The sequence below is a fragment of the Schistocerca serialis genome, chromosome 6 (genome assembly GCF_023864345.2).
Source record: "Schistocerca serialis cubense isolate TAMUIC-IGC-003099 chromosome 6, iqSchSeri2.2, whole genome shotgun sequence".
NCBI classification, from domain to species: Eukaryota; Metazoa; Arthropoda; class Insecta; order Orthoptera; family Acrididae; genus Schistocerca; species Schistocerca serialis.
Window position 1 is genome coordinate 47,691,424 of NC_064643.1, and position 25,371 is coordinate 47,716,794.

General features: G+C 46.9%; 1 protein-coding gene across 6 annotated transcripts in view; it reads right to left on the bottom strand.

Annotated features, from left to right (window-relative positions):
• The window catches only part of LOC126483784 (ankyrin repeat domain-containing protein 1-like), a 116,276-nt gene that overhangs the window by 77,857 nt on the left and 13,048 nt on the right, over positions 1-25,371 (bottom strand). For 5 of the 6 annotated variants that reach the window (XR_007587778.1, XR_007587775.1, XR_007587776.1 and 2 more), the window contains exon 2: positions 6,198-6,698. Coding sequence is in view for 1 of the 6 variants with exons in the window: in XM_050106943.1 (XP_049962900.1) it covers positions 6,221-6,698 (478 nt within the window). In the remaining 5 variants the exon portion in view is untranslated. Of the gene's footprint in view, positions 1-5,792; positions 6,699-25,371 lie in introns of those variants that run through there. The other variant, XM_050106943.1, reaches the window with a different exon arrangement.

Sequence of the window (25,371 nt, forward strand, 5' to 3'; positions counted from 1 at the left end):
ATGTCATGTTTGGCAGAGTGCTCAGCAACAGAGTGGTCCACCTGTTTTGCAGCCACAGTTTGTCGGTGGCCGTTCGTGCAGACAGACAGCTTGTTGGTTGTCGTGCCCACAGAGAATGCAGCACAGTGGTTGCAGTCTAGCTTGTAGATCACAACTAGTTTCACAGATAGCCCTGCGTTTAATGGGGTAGGTGATGTTAGTGACGGGACTAGGTAGTGGTGGGAGGATGTATGGGACAGGTCTTGCATCTAGGTCAATTACAGTGGTACGAGCAATAAGTTAAGGGGTTTGCAAGCAGGGGTTGTGTAAGGATGGACGATTATATTGTGTAGGTTCGGTTGACAGCAGAATAGCACTGTGGAAAGGGTGGGAAGGATAGTGGGCAGGACATTTCTCATTTCAGGGCACGATAGGTAGTCAAAACTCTCGTGGAGAAAGTAATTCAGTTGCTCGAGCCCTGGATGGTAACGAGTTACGAGGGGAATGCTTCTCTGTGGCCGGACGGTGGGACTTTTGAAGGTTGTGGGATAATATCCTTCCAACCCTGTACAAAAGCAAATCTCCCGCGTCTTATCTTTCCAGTCTCCACCACAAAAAGGGGAAACGTTTGCCGACACATCAAATTTCTCCAGTGACAGGATCGACGGGCTCGCGACTCCCACCAGGACGCCGCAATGCTGCGGCACGTCCCCGAGTACACGGCATGACAGCTACGGTCAGCACGGCTGGGGATTTCGGCAGCAGAAATTATGTTCCCGACATGCCGAATCTGTCGGCTTGGCCTTAACTCGAAGGTCTCTGCAACGTCACCTGGTGAGGTAAATCTGGAACGCACGCTGGCTGTGCTGTGCCGTCCTGAGGTACCCTGATACGGAGAGTCAAACTGCTCCCGCAGCCAGCACATCCTCCGTATCTCACGACAAAGAAGACAAAGCGTTCAGTGATTTCTGTTCCAGCCAAGAACCAATATTACTACAAACTGGGGTAGCTACAGAGAGTGGAAGACGTCACTCACACTCTCACGTGTGCTATTGTCACTGCTATATAGATGTAAATTGGGTACAGTAGTTACGTCGTGGGAAATGAGAGTTGCAACTACGCATCAAATAATAAGGTCACGGCAGAATAGGGAGCATCAAATGGAATAAAGTTTTCCAGTTACCCGCAGGTCGGGAATGCATCGCCATGGAGCTGTGTCCAATCCAGGTCAAGTGTGTGAATGCCTGGGCGGTAAGAAAATGTGTGTGGGTGTGATTGGCAGTGTGGTTTTGTCCTACTGAGCTGCTGCTATTTTACACTATCCTTGCTAGGGATGCTGGAAGGATTTGGTGTAAACAGGTGATTTGATTTAAAAGGAGGACTTAAAATTCAATTTTGAATTTCTTTTATACCATTGCCATTGTTTACACTCGCTGATCTATTGTACTTGTTAGAGTACATTCCTGTTGTCTCTACACTTGCAGAAATTAAAATAAATTATCTTTAGGTTTCACTATTAATGATCTTGCACCTTACACTGTAGCGTGTAAGGCAGTACAGATGTCCAATTGTGGGTTCTCGATGGACTGGCAGCCACCACTAACTGGCCACTGCAACTGGTGAAGTCTGGCACAGGGTCGAAGCAGCACAGAACAACATACCCGTGTGTTACCTGCGCACAATTCGGACAAACTACAGCTGTCATAGCTGCCAGATGTGGCAGCTCTGTTCATACAATTTTATAGTTACTGGTGTTTCTATTTTAATGGTCACAAGTAGAGATCAGGTTATATGCATTTGCATGTTGCATATGAATTTGCATATTTGGCTCCTTTTCACTGATTGCTGCAAATTTTAACCTTTTGACCTGCTTGGTGCGCTGCGTGCCTGTCTCTCAGAACTGCTGCCGAGACCAGATCGGCCCATACTGCTCAACCCGCCCTGTGCTGAGTATTTCTCGGCTGAATATGACTCGCGCAGAGCCAGTGTGAAGTTTTGGCGACTTTGAGCTGTAATATCTCGGGCAATAGCTTTTGTTAAGAAATAAAATTTGGCCATCTTGCACAACATTATGCGTTCTTAGAAAATTGTAGGTAAATCGGCCAAAAAATTAGGTGCCCGAAAAAACTTCTAAGTTTGGCTTCTTACACCTCCTGAGCTAATGGAAAACTTGTTTTGTACAAGTAGACCAAGTATGATATACATTTGTACTGTTAAGGGTAAAAGAATATAAGTGTCCATGTTATGTGTTAATAATTTAAATGTACCGTATGCAGATTAATGTATAGGTTTTGTTATACTGGCGCAATGAACTTGGCATAATTACATCTGCCACAGTACAGATATTGCGCCATCTCAATCGCCAAGTCCGTTCATTTGCCAGTAAACTGCTACATATGAAGAAGTCAGCCTTCGCCTAAATAATTTTACACCTATTGCATCTATTTCCCATCCTTTTTGATTCAGGCTTTGGACCAGCACTGGTGAAGTTAAAATATATTTATATTTTTTTTTTACATTTTTGCCCCCCCCCCCTTTTTTTTATTTTTTTTAGTAATTCATTCAGAAGCGTCAATAGATTTTCTCAGATTTAGTTCGCAATGCTTAGTAATGCTTCTTTGTATGATAAGCCTCAAACTAGGGTGCAACACATTATGGAATGTTGCAAGTTTTGCATTGGTATCTAGTTTCCCAGTGCACTTTCTGTTTTGTGCAAACCACGCAACTGCACATTAGTGTACTTTTCTGCAGATGTTCACTCATGATAACAGCCAGAAAATGTCTCCCTGTGAATCGCAGAATATTCTCGTCATTGTAGCACCTTCTCCTACCAGCTTTTCTCCATTCTATAGCATATTTTTCTACAATCTCCCTTACGAGAGAAAGGTGAAACTGTGCGAGTGCCATTTTTCGCCCTGTTACCGACTGGTGGAGAGCATGAACATTTAGAATGCGCAAATCCAGAATGTGAAAAACATATTTCTTATACCATTTCACAGTCTTACGCACAGGTCCCACTGAGCTCAGCAACATGTCACAACGGATAACTGCACCCATACTTTAATTGTACCCTACAACACATTGCGGTTTCTTTATTTTTTCGCCAATATTTCAGTCAGTCTTCTCTGTTTCAACCATTTGTGTTGCGTGAGTTGTGGTCAACATGTACACCTCTCTCGTATCACACCAGTTGATAGCAAGGATCTAGTCAGTGGACCTAAACTCAGTTTCTCCTCATTTTAATTTCTTCTGCAGTTTTAGCATGTTGCGCCTGTTCTTATGAACAGTGCCACATGCGGCTGTTCCGTGGTTGTGAAGCCAGAGGAACAGGTCCAGGCTGGAGTACCAGTTATTGACATATAGAATATGAACCTGTTCCAAATATGGTTCCATAAGAGTTGCCACTTCGTCGCCACTTTGTCCCAAACTGTAGAACCAAATTTCTGTTGTTGCATCTGTATATACAATAAAATTTAAAATATACCCACTCTGACAGTTACACAATCCAAATTTCATCATTCCGAAACTACTTCGCTTGGTTGGAGTAACTTGCTTAAAGGATAATTGTCCCTTTAACTGCAAGAGACTTTCATTTATACAAAGCTTGTGATGTGGGCGAAATGAATTATGAAACATCTTAAGAACTTTGTCAACAATCGTCCTAATTTTAAATAGACTGTTGCTTCCAGTACTCGCAGAGTTATCACTGAAGTGCAACTGTCTCAGAAGTAGACAAAAACGGTCTTGGGACATAATTTTGCTGAAAACTGGTGTGTGCAAAAGTGTATCTCTGGACCAGTAATCACTTAATTTTAACTTGCGCCATTGGAAGGCAAACAGCAACAAAACAATACATTTCCTCAAATCCAGTGTCCTTCCACTTTGACAGTCGAGAATTCACAGATTCTGTAGTATTTTCCCTGGTGTAAACGTAAAAAAGAATTTGTTTTGTCTGCAATAAATTTCAACAGTTCTTGAGACATAAATATCACAAGAAATGAAAGAATGTTTGGGTCAGTATCTAACTGACGTTTGTGTCCTGAACTCGAGTCACAGAAGTAATGGTTTAACGGCTGGAAATTGGTTTCTTTCCAGTCAAATGTTTCGCTTAAGTGCGCTCTTTTCCAAACCGTTTCATGTCACTTTCTGATTCCTTGGATTCAGAGGAACTGCTGACTGTAATTCTCGGTCTGAGGACTACAGCTTTGAGATTCTGTTGAAGACTCATCACTGTTAGTAACACCAGATAATTCACACTCACTGTCGCTCTTAGTGAGCATATCCAGGATTTCTTTATCTGTGCAACCACTGTGAGGTGACATTTCTCACATAGAAAACAAGAAAACTGACGAAAATACAGGAATCTAAGCGAAATTCTGCAAAGAGTGAACACAGCAACAAACATATACACTCTCGAACTACACAGTCAGACCACTGAAAAGCTACAAGAAGAGCAGGGTGGAAAGACAGCTCTGTGTGTATACACGTCCGCAGGGCTCAGGTAGCTGTGACTCAGCGAGCCTGAACTAGTCCCTAGCGGTGGGAAGGCCGGTGGCGCAGGATGCGTAAACAAGTCCTTAGCGCTGTAGGGAAGACCCAAGGCCGCACCAGGGGAACGGCGAGGCATGACAAGTTAACATGTCCTCAGCAGTCAAAGGGTTAACTAAAACCTAGTGACTATGAATATTTTTGCTCTGTGTTTACAATATTAGAACAATCTGGACGGGCTGACTTGAGCTCAATCTCGTTTCAATGTCTCACAGAATGACTGTGATTTATGACAGCACGATCGGTAAGCGAGAGGCAACCAGACTTATTACTGATAGAGAACACACTGGCAGAATCGACACGCCTGCCACCTGGTTGAAGGACTTGACGAGATTCGAATCCATGACCTTTCCCATGTCAGGACCTTATCTTATACATTACACCAAACAGCCAGGTAATATGAGGGTACTAGGTTAAAAAGGTATTGAGCGTCATGCAAAATTCTGAAGTATTTTTCATCAATAACTCGGAAATGAGGGTCTACAAGTGTTTAATGGCTGCAGGGTGTGATAGCTGGGATATTAACACACATCATGGTACATATGCTTTCAAAAAGTTAGTCCCACCACTGGGGAAGTGTCCTTGTTGATACTGGTTTGTCATCGGAATTCTTCATGTCTGTGGAGCAGCTTCTTGTTTCTCAGAGGGTATATGCCAGCCAATTTGCATGTCATGTGTTTGCTCATGTTGTACATCACCTTGCTGAGGAAATACAATCCACATTTGAGAATGTGGATAAACTGATTTCATACACAAAGAATGTGTTTCCTAAGGCACTTGCTCACACCGAGACCTACAAAGAAAAACTGCTAAATCTGCCCTTGAACTCCTGAACCAGTGTTAAATTGTTGGGGTATGTGGGTTGAAGCTCTGCTGTTTCACAATAAACATTTCAAGGCCATCAAAGCGATAGTAAAGGACTTTGATAGTAGTAGTATAGTATATTTATAGTGCAGATGCTGTGGCAGTTTGCCAATGCAAGGAAGTATCTAAGAAAAAAAAGACTGTTGTGATTAGTACTCAGGCCTGAGAGTATTAAAAAGCTAGAAATTCACGATTTGGCACTGAATGAATCTGTTCAGTTATTGAATAAAATAGCCCAGGCTTTGAACCTTTGGAGCTGTACCTGATTGTTGATATTTAAAATAGCAGCAAAATTTAAACAATTTGTAAATGATTCTTTAGTCCAATAATATTATTTAAATGTTAATGTTCTTCAAAAAAGTTCCTTATTGTATGTTGTTTCTAAAATAAAATATCGCAAATTCCTCATCCATGCTCCTCTGCGTGCAATATATCTTAAAGGTGGACCTGTGCATGTCAATCGTTTTGCAGCTATTGAAACATGATGTGCATCTTGTTTTTGCAGTTTTTAAAAACTAAGCTCAAACACGACACTGCCAAACCTCTACCACAAAGTATACAGGTCACGAAACAACCATTCTAAATGTCCAAATTTTTCATGTGTCCAGCGCTCTTTCTTGCAATCGAAATGCACAGGTCCAACTTTGAGACATATTGCACACAGTAACTGCTATGTTTTTTATTACTTTATCTTGTACGTTTCAACATTTGTCGTGCATATTTTAAGCAATTTATACATATATTTTCACCTTTTACATTACCCATAATCCAGTCTCTAGTTATCAGTGCAATTGATAGCTACTCACACACACATAGTAAACTGACGCCCTTATGTGAGAATAGTGACCAGCTCCCATCTGCCGTACTGCCTGGCGAGGTCCAGCGGCGTCCTCCCCTCTACGTCCCTGATGCGCATGTCTGCTCCTGCACCTAAAAGTGCGGCCACCACCTCGGCGTGCCCCTCCTGTGCTGCCCAGTGCAGTGGCGTCCACCCTTTCTGGCAGCTGGGACTCGGGTCCGCCGACACTGACAGCAGCAGCCGCACGACGGCCACGTAGCCGAAGAACGCAGCGATGTGCAGCGGCGTGTCCCACTCCTGGTTCCTGGCATTCACGTCTGCCCCACTGTCAAGGAGAATTCTGACCGCCTCCACACTTCCGCCTTCCACCGCACAGTGCAGGGCAGTCATCTCGTGCTCGTCCCTCAACCCTACGTCCGTCCCCACACACAGCAGTTCTTTCAGCTCTTCCACAGCTCCATCGTAAGCTGCCTCCAGAAGCCTCACTCTTTTTTCGGCAGACATATTCCTGCACAAAAATGTCAAGTTTCTTCACATATACTGCAAACTAGTCAAAGCTAAGCTGCAAGCAATTAATTCACAATGCATAAATTGTCAATTAACAGAAATGAAAGAGTCCCATTTCCTCCCTTCTACAACGCAGACCAGTTAGAAACATAGGTCGGCCCGTGATTTAAGAGACTAAACAGTGAGGTCATGAGTTCCTCGGTAAAGAGCAGTTTGTCCCGAGTTCGTCACACTGACAGAAATTTGATAGAATTATGAAAGCGTGCAGGAATGAGAAAATGTGTACATTAAAAGCAATACTGATGCCAGAGGCGAGGAATAATTTTTTGAGTGATAAAACTATACGGGTCAGGCCATTATGTAGCTCAGATGGCAGATGAAGGCTCCCTCAGGGCCTACTTGTGGCAAGAGATACATCACCCACATCTGACCCGCAACCAACCCAACTGAGGGCTGAAATAGTAATGGAAATGGCTTGCACTTGGGAGATTTGTAACAGAGAATTTCGAAGGCAAAAGATGCAACAAATGTCAGATGGACTGACAATAGCAGAACAATGTGGGAGAAAGAATCAGGTCTGCAGGTGGATGCGGACAGGCAAGCGGTCCCCAGGTCTCGGCAGATGACAGCGACTGCCCATCCCACAACTGTCCCAGCCCCAATTCGTTATAGTCAAAATGCTGAAGGCATGAACAGCACCCACAGTCCCGGAGGAAGTATAAAGACCTGTTGAACTGTTCCTTCACCACTGGCTAGACAGGCTAAGAGATCCTTAGTGTTCTGCCTTCTCAAAAGTCCCATCCTTAAAATATAACTTAGGTGTGGCAGAACAGAGGGCTAACTGCATCTAAAAGCACTTAGCAGCCGTGGTTGTACCTCTTTTACGCTGCTAACAGAGGAGACCCGGCATGCTGCAAACCCTACCTCCAAAAGTAATTTAAAACTACTTAATTAGCAAAAACAAAGGGCCTATTCTGGAGTCAAAGTGAGCACACTGAGCCAAAGGTGCACTGTTGTATCTTCTGTCTGTTTTCTATCAATACTTCTCTTGTTACAGCTCTACACAAATTTGACTATTAAACTGTTTCGTCCAATTCTGTTGTTACGGACTGAAATGTTACAGGTACTGGTTGGTTGGTTTAAAAGAGAGAGGAAGGGACCAAACTACAAGGTCATCGGTCCCTTGTTCCTAATAAAACAGACAAGACATATAACACAAAACAGAAAGAAAGGAAAGACCACCACTAAAAGGAACAAAAGAGAACAAGAAAACAGAGATGCAAGAAACAGAAGAGAGTAAAACAAGGAAGCAGATTACAATGGCTGGCCGATCATGAAAATAAAAAGGAAAAGCAAGCAACCCTGCAACACATTAAACCTTCACCCTAAAAGCACTAGGGTGGAGGACACAGAGGGACAAAGGATATGCGCTAAAACTCAGATCAAATGATAAAACCCATCCTCATGGATGACACGTACAACCCAATCAGCCGATGAGGCATTGTCTACTAAAATCAATGATAATGAGTCCGACAACCGAAGAGGAAGTTGCAGGGCAGCCAAGGAAGGACAGAGCAGAAGAATATGGGCCACTGTCAACTGGGCGCCACACCAACACCGAGGTGGGTATTCACGGCGCATGAGGTACCCATGGGTCGCCCAGGCATGGCCAATGTGGAGCCAGCAGAAAACCACAGAGTCCCTGTGAGAGGCCCTCATCGAGGACTTCCACACATTTAGGGTCCCCTTAATGGCTCGCAGTTTGTTGTGCGTACTGAGACTTTGGCATTCCGTCTCCAAAAGCTGAAAAATAATAACAAACGAAGGTCAGTTGCGGGGATGCCGATCTCCAGAAGCGGATTCCACGTAGCCTGCTTGGCCAGCCTGTCAGCAAGTTCATTTCCTGGGATTCCGACATGGCCAGGGGTCCAGACAAACACCACTGAACGACTGGACTGTTCCAGGGCATAGATGGATGCCTGGATGGACGCTACCAAAGGATGATAATGATAGCACTTGTCGATAGTTTTCAGGCTGCTCAAGGAGTCAGTACACAAAAGAAAAGACTACCTAGGGCATGAACGGAGATAGTGAAGTGCATGAGAAATGGCCACCAGCTCTGCAGTGAATACACTGCAACCATTGGGTATGGAATTCCGTTCAATATGGCAGCCATGAGCGTAGGCAAAGCCAACAAGACCATCAGCCATCGAGCCGTCTGTGTAAAACACTTGAGAGACCCGGAACACGTCAAGAATCGAGAGGAAGTGACAGCGGGGAGCCACAGGGTTAACGGAGTCGTTAGGGCCACGTGAAAGGTCCAGACAAAGCTGCAGCCAAGGCGTTCACAATTGAGGTGTACGTGAACAGATCGCAAGTTCGCAGAGAAGGGACCACACGCGAACTGCAATCAGCCCTGACCTGGGCCGCCGATGCAGGAGATGGACTGCCGCAGGCAGGGAAAGGAAATGGCAATTCGGATGCTGAGGAGAACTACGAATGTGTGCTGCATAACTGGCAAGCAGTTGTGTACGTCTGATCTGCAATGGAGGGACCCCAGCCTCCACCAGTATGGTGGTCACTGGGCTCTTCCTAAAAGCTCCTGTCGCTAGTCTAACACCACAGTGGTGCACAGGGTCAAATCAATGTAACGCTGAGGGCACTGCCGAATCATAAACCACACTCCCATAGTCAATTTGGGATTGGACAAGGGCTCTGTAGAGCAGCAGCAGTGTAGATCGATCTGCACCCCAGGTGCGGCCGAAAACTGTAAACTGTTGCCTAGAGCCCATGACTGCGCCTTGTGGATGGCTCCCTGTGGCGCCGCTCAGCAACACCAGTAATGGTGGAGCAGTATGAGATGCAGAAGTCGTCTGCATACAGAAAAGGTGAGATGGACGGCCCTAAAGCAGCTGCTAGACCATTAATGGCCACTAAAAATAGAGAGACACTCAATTCAGAGCCCTGAGGGACCCCACTCTCCTGGATCTGGGGAGAACTATGGGAGTCACAAACTTAAGACATGGAAAGTATGAAGCGACAGGAAATTTTGGATAAAAATCGGAAGTGGGGCCGCGGAGACCCCACTCATACAACGTGGCACGGATATGATGTCGCGCCAGGGTGTGTCATATGCTTTTCATAAATCAGAAAAGACAGCAACGAGGTGTTGGTGTCTGGAAAAGGCTGTTCAGATGGCAGACTCTAGGGACACAAGATTATCAGTGGTAGAGCGAACCTGTCGGAAGCCGCCCTGACATGGAGCCTGTAGGCCACGTGACTCCAGGACCCAACCCAACTGCCGACACACCATATGTTCCAGCAGCTTATAAAGAACGTTGGTGAGGCTGAAGGGCCAATAGTTATCCACATCAAGTGGGTTTTTACCAGGTTTGAGCACCAGGATGATTGTGCCCTCCCGCCACTGCGATGGAAAGATGCCATCGCACCAGATACGGTTCAAGATGACGAGGAGATATCGCTTGTTATCAGATGAGAGATGTATAATCATCTAACTGTGGATCCGATCTGGTCCAGGAGCTGTGTCTGGGCAATGTGCAAGGGCAGTGAGGAATTCTCACTCTGTAAATGGGGCGTTATAGGATTCACTGTGGTGTGTAGTAAACAAGAAGACTTTCCCTTCCAGCCGCCGTTTGAGAGTGCGAAAGGCTGGGTGGGGTGGGGTGGGGTGGGGAGGGGGGGGGGGCAGGGCGGGGGGGGGGGGGATAATTCTACGACGCAGAGGCTTGAGCATAGTGCTCAGCAAAGTGCTCGGCAATAGCATTTGCGTCGGTAGATAACACGCCATTTATGTTAACATCAGGAATACCTGTTGGGGTCTGGTCCCCACTTCAGCGACTTCTGGCAACCACCAAGGGACTGTCTTTCACCGGCGGAACCCTAAAGAGCGAGAGATCTTGTTTTCTGCCACAGGAACAATTGTTGTAGTCACCTGCTCAACCATCACATCAATTTTCCCGTGGGAGGGGGGTGGGTGGGGGGGCTGAGGGGGGGGGGGGGGGGGGAATTCAACGGTGACAGCAGAGGTGAAAGTTTCCCAGTCAACCTTGTTTGAAGCTCATCTGGGCAGGCGTCCGTGGGCCTGGTGCCTGGGCGGTGACAGGAAGATGGGGAAGTGGTCACATCCACACAGGTCGCCAAGTGCTTTCCAGTGGATAGACGGGTGAGGTACTGGGCTGCAAATTGCTAAATCAATGGCCGAGTAAGTACCTCGAGCCACACTGAAATGTGTGGCGGCCTTAGTATTTAAGAGGCAGAGGTCAAACCGAGACAGTCAAGTTTCGACACCTCTGCCTCGGTCAGTAAACACAGTGCCACCCCACAAGGGCTTTTGGGCTTTAAAATCTCGCAAAAGTAGGAAAGGTTTAGGGAGTTTATCAATCAGTGCAGTTAATACATTCAGGGATACTATACCATCTGGAGGAAGATATATGTTGCACAAAATTATTTCCTGCATCCTCCTCATTCTGACAGCCACAGCTTCAAGAGGGGTTTGCAGGAGCACAGTTTCACTACAGACTGAGTTTAGGACATAAACGAAAACTCCACCTGACACTCGATTACAGTCACTAGAGTTCCTGTAGTATCACTTATAGCGGTGGAGTGCAGGGGTCCGCACTGCCAGGAACCAGGTTTCCTGGAGAGCAAAGCAGAAAGCCAGTGTAAAGCTGAACAGTTGCCGTGGCTCAGCCAGGTGGTGGAAAAAACCTCTGCATCTCCACTGGAGGATGATGTCATCGTGAGACTGGGATCGCATGGAACCTTCAATGACGCAGTTTACGCCTTAGGGTCACCTGCTGCCACCGACTTTTTGCCTGAGCAGTCTATATCCATTTTGTCTGAGGGTCTGGCGAGATCTAGGTCCTCAGTGGACGCCAGTATCTCCACCTCATTCACAGATGCAGAACTTGGAGCTAGCGGTAGTGTGGGTTCCACCTCAATTCCTTTAGTCTTGGGGACCTCCTTTTGGATTTCTCTCACTGTTCCTTGGGTTTCCCTGACTGGGAGGACTTCACTGATGCAGTCTCCGAGACTGAGGATGAGCGAGAAGCCCTGCGACCAGCTGCTTTTGGGCTCTTAAGCCACTGGCGGGTGTCATCTTTCCCACTAGCAGAAACCTGGGAAGGGAGTGACTCGAGAGACCCCTTCCTAGCAAGAGCAGCCGAAGAAGCTGTATGCTTCTCCGACTTAGAAGTTGGGACGGACGTCCCCGATGTTTGGGGGGGGGAGGGGGGGGGGGGTGAGGTTAGGGGTGTTGCTCCTGAAGTAGGTGATGCAGGAGCAACAGGGAGGGAAGTGCCCCCATCATCAAGGGGGCAGGTGAAGTCTTCTGGCTCTGAGAGCTGACTGGGGTTGGTTGAGCTGATGGGGCTAGAACTGTTGTAGCGGCAGTGTAAGACTATGTACAGGATGTAAGAGTGCAAATTTCCTCTTAGCCTCAGTGTAGGTTCAGTCGGTCCAAGGTCTTGTACTCCATGACTCTCCTCTCTTTCTGGAGAATCCTGCAATCTGGTGGACAAAGCAAATGGTGCTCTTCACAGTTTCCACAGATGAGAGGCGGGGCAAATGGAGCATTGGGATGTGATGGGCATCTGCAATCTCGACATGTGATGCTGGAAGTACAGCAGGAAGGCATATGACTGTACTTCCAACATTTAAAGCACTGCATTGGGGGAGGGATATAGGGTTTTACACCACAGCTGTAGACCATCACCTTGACCTCAGATAATGTATCACCCTCGAGGGCCAAGATGAAGGCACCTTGGGCAACCTGATTATCCTTCAGACCCCGGGAGACATGCCAAACGAAATGTACACCTCGCTGCTCTAAATTGGCGCACAGATCATCGTCAAACTGCAAAAGAAGGTCCCTGTGAAATATGATACCCTGAACCAGATTTAAGCTCTTATGGGGGGTGATGGTTAAAAAACATCCCCCAGCTTGTCACAAGCAAGTAATGCCCATGACTGGGCAGAGGATGCTGTTTTAATTGAGACTGACCCAGATCTCATTTTGGACAAGCCCTCCACCTCCCCAAACTTGTCCTCCAAATGCTCAACAAAAAAACTGTGGCATCCTTGTCATGAAAGATTCCCAATCAGCTCTCGGATATACAAGGTACCAGGGTGAATAAGAGCCGCTGCCATCCTTAGCCTGAATTTCCTCCCATGGTGAGGCCAGGGAGGAGAACGATTTGGGGTCGTACTTCTGTGCACTGACTTGAGCCAGTAAACGCTTAGAGACTGCTGGTATTTCACCACCAGCAGGAGATGATGTACTACACTTCATCGCATGTCATCCACCATGATGCCACCCACTCCAACCAAGGCCCTCCCCATGGGCGCCACCCAGCCACAGCAAAGGCCACCTGGCAGGATGGCCATTGCTGGGAGTCCCGATGCCCTAGGGGGATGGGCATCTACCCTTTGGCATACGTGAGGAGTTAATGGCGCAGGCATCAGCAGAGTGATCCCCGTGTGGTCAGGGGGCTACAACCAACACGGTACATGGCAGCCCCACCACAACAGACTGGCTACCATGCTGGTTGTCAGGTGCAAAAAGTCCATGGTCATTGTCGACGCAGAAAGTGACACGGCATAGTGCATGGTGGAAAACGTACCCAGGAAGGTGTCCTCACCCAACAGATAGAGACTGAGCGGGACTGAAATGTGGCGACAAGAAAGTGGGCTTAAGATCTCAATGCATGGTGGACACGATGCACCATATAAGGTGCCCTTCCCCAATTGGCTCGCTCTTCGGGAAAATCTTGAAGAATGGAGGTCAAACCCTACAGGGGACCATTACATAAGTCCAAAATGTGTGAAAACTCCTTTTAGTCACCTGTTATGACAGGCAGGAATACCTCTGGCCTATTGTTACCCCCAGACCCACAGTGGGATGGTAAAGGGATTGGTTCATTTAGTACAGCTGTCATAATGCAGGGTATCTACGTTGCAAAGTTCTTTCTTGCTCATTTACAATTTTATTGTTGCTGTGTTCATTTCGAGAGATGAGGAACCACATAGGTCAAGTGCATATGGACCTGCAAATCTAAGCCAGTTTGATAATAATAATAATAATAATAATAAAGATTTCAGTATAAGATATTCAGTCTTCCACATTATATCACAGTTTTCGATAACAACCTTGTCACATAATAAGAAAGAAAGTCAGCAGGTTCTGGAAGGTAACGACAGGGATGTGGAGCCCTTCCGAGTCCAGTGGCGTGGCCAGATGTGGGTTTCTCGGTTCGGGGTCCATGGCACAAGCAGCCCAACGGAGGTGGTCCCGCAGATTCTCGATCAGTTTAAATCTGGGGAATTTGGTGGTGGGGAGAGTATGGTGAACTTGTCAGAGTGTTCTTTCAACCACACTCGTCCACTGAGAGCTGTGACACATAGACGGCGGTCATGTTAATGTGACTGGACAGTGTAATACACCATAGTTCAAATTATATTTACAGCTCTGCAACTTGAAAATCAAAATCTGCAAGTACATAACAAAACAGCTCCATTATAAAACGAAAGGCACTAACAACTTAATAGTGGCTCGATAAAAAAATAACAGAACTGTACTAAAAGTCAATGTACATTGTAGACCAATTTTGATGCAAAACACTGATGTTTATCCGTTACATTTGTTCTGGAGTAAACTGTGGCCAAGTAAATAGATCTTTGAGCAAGCTCGTAGAGCTCAGTGACAAATGTATCAATAAAATTAGTGTTTCATTTAGGTGATAAAAAAAGGAAGGCACCGAGTACAGTACTGCATTAGCCCACGAGTGACTGACGCAGGGGTTTAAGTCAGCTGATAACAATACTCTGGGCAGCAACATGCTCTGATGTCTGGGAAGCGAGAACTGCAGCCAATTCAAAATAATGACCAGCTACAGCCGCATAAAGTTTCATTGTACTTGCTGGCAGACCTGTGCAGTAACATTCTTTCTTGAATAAGACAATTTTGTATTCCTCCATTTTTAGCAGATGTTTCAGTCCCTCTTGTCCATTCTATACAACTGTGCATCAAAGCTACAACATCCAAGTGACATTGTGTGCTGTGAATTTACATCGAGGAAGCTCTCCTGTTCTTTAAAGTACATTTAATTGATAAAGACGAGACTGCAAATAAAACTTGATGTTGACAATGAACACAATATCAATGTTAACAAAGACCTCCACAAAAATAGCCCCAATATGCTACAGAGCCAGAAGTGCACATCTGAAACAGGTTACAAGGTTTTTAGCAAACTCTGCAGGAATACAGAACAGTTCAAATTCATAATCATCTTTAAGGAGTCACTACTTCTACTATCAGTGAACATGTACACTTGAAAATTAAGCTGTGTGTTCAATTTTCTGTTCATGAATGTTTTGCCTAAATGCACAAGCTAATGCTAACAGCACATTTAAATTTTAATAGATATTTAATTCACATAGCGTTTTAAAGGATTACTTATGCAAAAGTTGTGTACAATTTCCATGTATTTAACATGACCAATAACTTAAAACACTCAATACTATTACAGATTAAAAATAAGACTAGAGAGAAATAAATAATATGTATCCAAAGAACGCATGCAGATGCTCTGAAAGAGCTAGACCGTGTGCACAGGTCTAAATTATTGCTTCGAAGCTTGTTGTATGTAAACACAATTTCTTCACAATCTATGTATCGAGTTGCCTAAGAATGCAGCTTGGGATAATGGTAGCTCATGAACATCTCACTACAACAGCTGTGGCAAAGAAGACATATGGCAAATTGCTGCTATCGTAAGAAGTAATTTGTTATAAATCCTTCGCACACCATTAGGAACTGAATTAAAAAAAGATATTCTCTTCGTGTGAAGAAATCTGCATTGTACATTTCTTTTTATTTTGTTTGACACAATCCCAGAACCTGTTTGTAACTTTGATCGATTTAGACTGTACATTGTCACTTTCAGAATCTACACTGGATAAAAGGCCACGAAGAATCTTAAAATGGAAAGCATTCTAGGCTGTTCTGCTTGTAGGGGGAGTAAAGTAAAAATACAGAAAGGATACAGCACTACTCACCACACAGTCTTAGGTGGCACGCACTGAACCAAGAGGCCACAACATCTGCCGCACTCCACTTAAAGATAAAAAACCACAGAACTTTGTAGGGAAGCTAAAACATGCCTCATTGACCCTGACACTTGGTCTAGATGTGGACAGCGTTAATATGTTGAAACAGAACCTGGCAAATATTTGAAAGTAAAAATAAAAATCTCAACTCAAATAGATTTTTAATAACTTTCCTTATATTTTGCTCCACTTTGCTCCATTTCACTTTTTCTGTATTTTTATCTAGAGTAGCTGTAAGTTTTAAGAATTATCGATTTTTTCCACATTAATACAGTGTGTAAACCATAAACGCAAAAAGAACATGTTAAGAACAACAATAGTGTATTTGGAAACAGGGTAGGATCTTGTCATACAAATACAGAGAGAATTAATGATGTGCTGTGACAGGAAGTTTTGGACTACTGGTCAGGTGGATACAGGGTTTTCAACAGAAAATCAAAAGGGATAATGCACAATGGCAATAACGAATAACAATGCTGGTAAGCTATTATGAACAGCATAAATGAGCATTTTATAGTAACTAAGATGGACACAAAGCCAAGCAGTAGAAGTTTATATGTGTAGTAACTACACAAATGAAGAGTTTAAAATAAGTTACAACATAAAAGGAACATGAAAGTTTGATTGTGCTGTGTGGTTGACATTCAGTAATAGGAAAAAGAAGACAAGGAAAAATGGTAGGAAGAGAACACTGACGGGAAAAGCATGAACGGGACACTGTCTGGTAGTTTTTCACAGTACACAATTTTGTCTCTCCTAATACTTGCTTCAAGAATCACAAAAGCAGATCAAGTACATGAAAGAGACTTGGTGCTACTGGAAGATTTCATGTTGAGTACATTTTCAAAACTGCACAAAATTTCCAGTAGCAGATGTGGAGGACTAAAAATTACTGACAGAGGTTGTTTAGAGTATAAAAGAAAGCATTAAGTGACAACTGACAAACTTGTGAAAGGAATTGAATAGAAGGTGAAAAGGCAAACTTGAGGGATGCAATAGTGAAGGTGGCACACTACCTAACGTCATGTAGGGGCCCCCACGAGAAGGTATAAGTGCCGTAACACGACACTGTATGGACTCGACTAATGTCTGAAATAGTGCTAGAGGGAATTGGCACCAAGAATTCTGCAGAGATGTCCATAAATCCGGACGAGTACAATTCTGGACGTATGGAGTGTCGCACTGTCCCACTGGAATTGCCCAAGTCTTGTGGAATGTATAATGGGCATGAACGGATGCAGACTATCAGACAGGATGCCTACATACATGTCATCTGTCAGTCTTAACTGGATATGTCAGGGGTCCCATATCACTCCAACTGCACACACCCCACACCATTACAAAGCCTCCAACAGCTTGAACAGTCCTCTGTTGACATGCTGGGTCCATGGATTCTTGAAGTTGTCTCTATGCTCGTACATGTCCATCCACTCGATACAATTCTAAATGAGACACGTCTTACCAGGCAACGTGTTTCCAGTCGTCAACAGTCCGAAGTTGATGTTGATGGGCCCATTGAGATGTAAAGCTTTATGTGTCGTGCAACCACCAAGGGTACACGAGTGGGCCTTCAGCTCCAAAAGCCTATGTCGACGATGATTCACTGAGTGGGTGGTTCGCACGCTGACACTCATTGATGGCTCAGCATTGAAATCTGCAGCAATCTGCACTGGGCTGCACTTCTGTCATATTAAACAATTCTCTTCAGTTGTTGCTAGTCCCGTTCTTGCAAGATCTTTTTCCCATCACAGCAGCATCGAAGATTTGATGTTTTACTGGATTCCTGATATTCACAGTACACTCGTGTAGTGGTCGTACGGGAAAATTCCCACTTCATCACTACCTCGGAGATGCTGTGTCCCATTGCTTGTGCACTGATTGTAACACCACATTCAAACTCACTTAGATATTGATACCCTACCATTTTAGCAGCAGTTACCGATCTAACAATTGCGCCAGACACTCGTTATCTTAAATAGACGTTGCCAACTTCAGTGCCGTATTCTGCTTGTTTACGTATCTCTGTATTTGAATACACATGCCTATACCAGTTTCTTTGGCACTTCAGTATATGTAAAAAGACAAGGCCCAGTATAAATTCTTTGGCAACACATGAGATAATGAATTTAACTTATGAAACGAGATAATATAAAAAAACAGCCTAGTAATATTAGAGATACCCTCTGAGAAACGAGAAGCTACTGTATGGACATGAAGAATTCTGATAACCCAGTATTAAGAAGGACGCGTGCGCAGTGATGGGACTAACTTTTTAGAAGCATGTATACCATGATGTTGGTTAATATCCCAGGTATCACACCCTGCAGCCATTAAACACTTGTAGACTCTCATTTCCAAGTTATTGATGAAAAGTATTTTAGAATTTTGCGTGACACTCACTCAACACCTTTTTAATCTAGTTCCCTCATACTGCCTGGCTGTGTGGTGTAATGGATAAGGTAAGGCAATGACATGGAGAAGGTCATGGATTCGAATCTCGTCAAGTTCTTTAATTTTTTTATTTTTAAATTTTTATCAAAATTACTTTGAGGATAATTTTCGGCCAATAAATTGGTTTGAATGCAGTTTTAGATTTCAATTCAGCTTCTTCATATTCTCTCATTTTTCTTCCTATCATTCTTTCTTTACACTTGAAATCTCTGTTCATGTTATGTATTAATTTCCTTCATTTTATCATATCATCCTATTTTTTTGTCCATGTAACTGCAATTAAAATTTCTATTTCTCATTTTTCTTTAATTTTCTTTTACCTTATAAACCCTTCTTTTGTTTAAATTTTCATCTCCTTTATTTTGTCCACAGTGCAATAGGAATTTAGGCTATGTTTTAAATGTTTGTATGGTGATTACCAGAAAAAATTATATATATGTACATCTTGTAATCAAAAATACATTTTTGATACTACTATGAAGTCAAAATAAGTAGGTTATTTCATCTTTTGTTTTTTAACTGATAATTGGCATTTTAAAATATTGTAATAGAATTAAATTCACAATCACAAAAATTCCAAGCAGAAACAGAATGCTATAAAGAAAAAATGAGACAAATGAAAAAATTATTATGATGATTAAAATGTGACAAAAGAATAGAAATTAATAATTAAATTTCAACCAATTAATTGAATAATAATAATGATTAAAGTAATTTTGATAAAGATTTTTTTTTTAAATTAAGACAGTTGATGAAATTCAAATCCACACCTTCAGCATGTGAAGGCCTTATGGTAGCAATTAAACCATGCAACCAGTCTACAATAAGCTTCTCTTTTAAACCTACTTATCAACATATAAAATTCCAAAACTTTTTCCCATCAATTACTCACAAACGAGGGTCCGTCAGGGTGAATGGCTGCAAGATGTCATACGTGGGATCTTAACCTACATTACTATATGGAAGGGAAATGAACTTCAAGGGAACAGTATAGAAACAGAAGAGGAAATAGAAGACGACGAGGTAGAACATGTGATACAGTGAGAAGAATTTTTTAATTGGATAGATAAAAAAAATCTAGTCACAAAGCGGCAACAGAACACACACATAAAAGACTGTTGTGATTGGCAAGCTTTCAGAGCCAGAGGCTCCTTCCTGAGGCAGAAGGGTTGAAGGGGTAGGAAGAAAGGTCTAAAAAAAAGGGGTAGATTTCGGGAAAGTCACCCAGATCCGTGGGTCACAGAAGACCAAGTGTACAGGATGAGAAAGAAAGACTGACTGTTAAGGACTGTATTGGACGAGATTTGAGGTTTTCAGATCTCATCCGATGCAGTCCTCAACAATCAGTCTTTCCTTCTCATCCCGTACAGTAAGTCTCCCGGGTTCTGGGTGACTTTCCTTCTCCTAGACCTGTCCATTCCTTTTCATTCACCCTTCTGCCTGGAGGCAGCTCTGGCTCCGAAAGCTTGCCAATCACAACATTCTTTTATGTGTGTGTTCTGCCACCGCTTAACGAGTAGATTTTTTATCCATCCAATTAAATAATTTTATCAGTAATTGATTGTTTTCATTGTTATAGCGAAAAAGAATTCGATAGAGCAGGAATGCAGATGCTGAAAGGTGTTAATTTAGTTTACCCTGTCATGACTGCAAAAAAAAAAAGATGGAAGCTGATGTTGAGGAAGATCAGTTTGGGTTCCACAGAAATGTAGCAATACTTGAGGCAACATGGTCTCAGTAGTTAGAATGAATAACAAATACTGCCTGGAACTTCTTCATCCTAAAATAAAAATAATTAAGTTAAGAGATACATTTCAGCATAATAATAAAGGGAATTTCTGCATGTAGCGATACGTAAAATAAGGGAAAAGCAACCACTAACTTAAAGTGGATCAATGCGTGTAGTACAGAACTGTATAACAGGAAACAGAGATTACACTAGCTTTTCAGCAATAGTTCTTTTATTAGCAATAGTACAAATGCAAGCAGGTCATCAGACAGATGACTTCGTGGCCACGCAACACAAAAAAGAGAGTACAAAGGGTACAACAACGGATGTAAGCAGGGAAAACTAAGGGGACAATGGGGTAGGGAGGAAGAGGTAAAAATGAGACGGGGGGGGGCCGGCGGGGAGACGGGGGGCGGGGGGGCGGCGAGACGGGGGGGGGCGGGGAGACGGGGGGCGGGGGGGCGGCGAGACGGGGGGGGCGGGGAGACGGGGGGGGGGGGGGGGGCGGGGAGACGGGGGGGGGCGGGGAGACGGGGGGGGGGGGGCGGGGAGACGGGGGGGGGGCGGGGAGACGGGGGGGGCGGGGAGACGGGGGGGGCGGGGAGACGGGGGGGGCGGGGAGACGGGGGGGGCGGGGAGACGGGGGGGCGGGGAGACGGGGGGGGGCGGGGAGACGGGGGGGGGCGGGGAGACGGGGGGGGCGGGGAGACGGGGGGGGCGGGGAGACGGGGGGGGGGCGGGGAGACGGGGGGGGGGCGGGGAGACGGGGGGGGCGGGGAGACGGGGGGGGGCGGGGAGACGGGGGGGGGGGCGGGGAGACGGGGGGGGGGGGCGGGGAGACGGGGGGGGGGCGGGGAGACGGGGGGGGGCGGGGAGACGGGGGGGGGCGGGGAGACGGGGGGGGGCGGGGAGACGGGGGGGGGCGGGGAGACGGGGGGGGGGCGGGGAGACGGGGGGGGGCGGGGAGACGGGGGGGGGCGGGGAGACGGGGGGGGGCGGGGAGACGGGGGGGGGGCGGGGAGACGGGGGGGGCGGGGAGACGGGGGGGGGCGGGGAGACGGGGGGGGGGGCGGGGAGACGGGGGGGGGCGGGGAGACGGGGGGGGGGCGGGGAGACGGGGGGGGGGCGGGGAGACGGGGGGGGCGGGGAGACGGGGGGGGCGGGGAGACGGGGGGGGGCGGGGAGACGGGGGGGGCGGGGAGACGGGGGGGCGGGGAGACGGGGGGGGCGGGGAGACGGGGGGCGGGGAGACGGGGGGCGGGGAGACGGGGGGCGGGGAGACGGGGGGGCGGGGAGACGGGGGGCGGGGAGACGGGGGGCGGGGAGACGGGGGGGCGGGGAGACGGGGGGGCGGGGAGACGGGGGGGGCGGGGAGACGGGGGGGGGGCGGGGAGACGGGGGGGGCGGGGAGACGGGGGGGCGGGGAGACGGGGGGGGCGGGGAGACGGGGGGGGCGGGGAGACGGGGGGCGGGGAGACGGGGGGGGCGGGGAGACGGGGGGGCGGGGAGACGGGGGGGCGGGGAGACGGGGGGCGGGGAGACGGGGGGCGGGGAGACGGGGGGCGGGGAGACGGGGGGCGGGGAGACGGGGGGCGGGGAGACGGGGGGCGGGGAGACGGGGGGCGGGGAGACGGGGGGCGGGGAGACGGGGGGCGGGGAGACGGGGGGCGGGGAGACGGGGGGCGGGGAGACGGGGGGCGGGGAGACGGGGGGCGGGGAGACGGGGGGCGGGGAGACGGGGGGCGGGGAGACGGGGGGCGGGGAGACGGGGGGCGGGGAGACGGGGGGCGGGGAGACGGGGGGCGGGGAGACGGGGGGCGGGGAGACGGGGGGCGGGGAGACGGGGGGCGGGGAGACGGGGGGCGGGGAGACGGGGGGCGGGGAGACGGGGGGCGGGGAGACGGGGGGCGGGGAGACGGGGGGCGGGGAGACGGGGGGCGGGGAGACGGGGGGCGGGGAGACGGGGGGCGGGGAGACGGGGGGCGGGGAGACGGGGGGCGGGGAGACGGGGGGCGGGGAGACGGGGGGCGGGGAGACGGGGGGCGGGGAGACGGGGGGCGGGGAGACGGGGGGCGGGGAGACGGGGGGCGGGGAGACGGGGGGCGGGGAGACGGGGGGCGGGGAGACGGGGGGCGGGGAGACGGGGGGCGGGGAGACGGGGGGCGGGGAGACGGGGACGAGATGGGGTGGAGGGGGATGAAATAAGGTAGCGGATGATCTGGGAGGAGGATTTGTCTGGATGGAAGAGTGAAGGGAAATGCAAGGTGTGGCAGCAGGACCACATTAGTGTAGATTTAGGGCAGAGGGATTGCGAGAGTGCAGAATGCATTTGAGAGATAATTCTCATCTGCATAGTTCAAAGAAACTTGTCCTGAAGGAGTATCCAAATGGCCCGTGTAGTGAGGAATCTTTTGAAATCATTTTTGTTGTGGTGTGCAACACATTTGGCAACTGGATAGTCAAGCTGCAGTTTGCCACAGTTTAGTAGTGGCCACTTGTGTGAGTAGCCAGTTGGACATATGTTGTGCCCACATAGACTGCAGCACAACCTATACATAAAACATATGCTTTCTTTCACATGTGACCCTACCTTCCACTGAGCAGGATATAACTATGACTAGACTTGTAGGAGGTGGTAGGTGGGTGCGCAGGGCATGTATCACACCTCAGTAACCATGAGGGGACAACCCACATCATCACTGATGACACTTTCATGATCTGGACTCTCAGCAAGGGCAGCTTTTGCTCTTTCCCCCACATCCTTAACACCTATTCCAAAATCTGCTTCACCTGGTACTTCTCAACTTATCATGCCCACCTTCCTAGATGTCATCTCCATCTCTCAGATGTCTCCATAGATACGTTTGTATAAAGTGCACCAACGGTACCTCTATTTTGACAGCTGCCACCTATCCCCTATCTGAAAGTCCCCTCCTTACGGCCTAGCCATGCCACACCTGCAGTAAAAAGCAGATTTTGTCGAAATATACCGATAAGCTTACCAGAGCCTTTACTCACATGACGTGCTATCCAGCTCATCCATAAACAAGTCTTCCGTGCCAACTGCCGCCTCTGATACCGATAACCATGTTACTAAGCCACTGACCAGCACTCTTCTAATCAGCCAGTATCACACTGGCCTCGAAAAGCTCAACCACATCCTTCACAAGGGCTCCGACTCCCTCTTGTCATGCCCTGAAATGAGGGATATCCTACCCAAAATCCTAACCACATCACCAGAAGTGTGTTCTCTCACCCACCCAACCTACAGAACATCCTTGTCCATCACTAATCTAATCCTGCTCACAATCCTGTACCCCATGAGTCATTCCCTTCTGGTCAACTTAGGTGCAAAATCTGCTCCATACACCTACCCATCACCTTCTGCTCCAGGTCGCAAACTCGACCATCCAGTTCCCGAACCTGCTGAACAACTACTACTACTACTACTACTACTACTACTACTACTACTACTACTACTACACAAATGACTTCAACAGGTACTGTCTCTCCAAGACACCCTGTGCTCTCACAATCATCTGCTTATCTGTTCCCACTGTCTCACCTTGCCTTTGTCCGCCCCAATAGCTGAATGGTCAGCGTGTTTGAATGCCGTGCATGGGGGCCCGGGTTCAATTCCCAGTTCGGGGAGGGAGATTTTCTCCTCTCAGGGACTGGGTGTTGTGCTGTCATCATCATCATTTCATCCCCATTGTCGACGCGCAAGTCGCCCATTGCACTCAATGAGACTTGCACTTGGCGGCCGAACATTCCGCCTGGGAACTCCCGGCCAATGACACCATATGCTCATTTTTTTTTTCTTATGTTGTGAACTTCTCCATCCAGACTGTGCACTGCTTTCTCCACCTCCCCCCCCCCCCTTGCCCTTGCAGGCATTAATCCCCTTCATCTCTCTCCCTCCCCCCACTTCACCTCTTCATCCCCTCTCCCTTTTCTCTCCTTTTCTTTCCCGCCTCTTCATTTTCACCTCCCCTTCCCTACTACCCCTTCTTCTTCCTTTCTCCCTACATCTCTTTTTGTTGTATCCTCTGTACTGTCTTTGTCTTGTTGTGCAGCCACAGAGTCATGTGTCTAAGGACCTGCTTCTTTCTCGCTACCCCCTCCCCACCTCCATCAGTTCAGGCAATAGCTCTCAACAATGACTATCAATAATTGGTTTTGTCATGGCCACTGCATTGTGCGTTTGGATGTGTGAATGTTTGTCCTATTGCTAGAAAATGAGCTGTTGCTCAAAAGCCAGTATGAATACTGTTTTCTGTTATGTGCTTCCATGCTCCATGCATCAATCCGCTACAGATGAGTGGTTACCCTTCCCTTACTTTACGTACTACATTTCCGTGTGCATGATGTGTTATCAGATTTGATTTAAATATATGAAACAACCTCTTAGTAAATTGTACATTGCACATTTTCACACTTGTTTGTACATTTTGCAACCACTGCAAAATTAACAACTGGGTCATTCCATGTCAGTTCAACCAGGGGCTCCAGCTCATAGTCTCAGATCTGACTGAAATTCAGTACACTAACTCTACCATGTGTGGAACACTCGTGTGCAAAGTATTAGTTTCCCCTGCCAATTAGTTCCAGACTTATGACTTGTGAAAGAACGTGGCATGACCCGGAAATTGCAACCCGATCTGGCAATCTATCTTCAGGTCTTAATAACTTTGGAACTATTCCACACAGTCCAGTGAAGTTTTTACAACCCAATAACATCCATTTAGAGAACACACTCCACGAACCAAAACACCAACAACATATTTCTGAGGGAAAATAAAAAATTCCAAAATGTGATTCAAAAAATTTAAATAGGGGACGTTAAATGGTACACATTGTAGGTGCCCTCTACGCCAAATATAATTCACTCAAAAGGGGTATAAATTTTTTTGTGGTAAGCTTAATGTGGCCTAAACACACACAGAACTCATCATGCCCATACCAGTCACAAAAACTGAGTTACATGCACACGAAAATACAAAAATTTGAAAAATTACCTGAAAACATGGATTTTCGAAGTGTGGTAGCACGAAAGGGACACGTCGTATCCCAGCCAAATTTCACACACTGCATAAGTAGACCATAATGATATATATCTCAAAATTTCAGCATGTTAATGCAAGACATTTGTGTACAATGGAAGTTGACAGATATATTTGGTGATGTGGCCATTGTTCCACAACACAATTTTGTAAAAACATATCGTAAACTGTTCTGCCTCTTCTTATCCTCTCCCACAACTGTTTAATCACTAAGCAACAACATATAGACAGATTAACACAACCTATCATTAATGTTTACTGCACCTTAATTGCTAAAAATCAGTCGATTGTGCTTCAAACAGAAG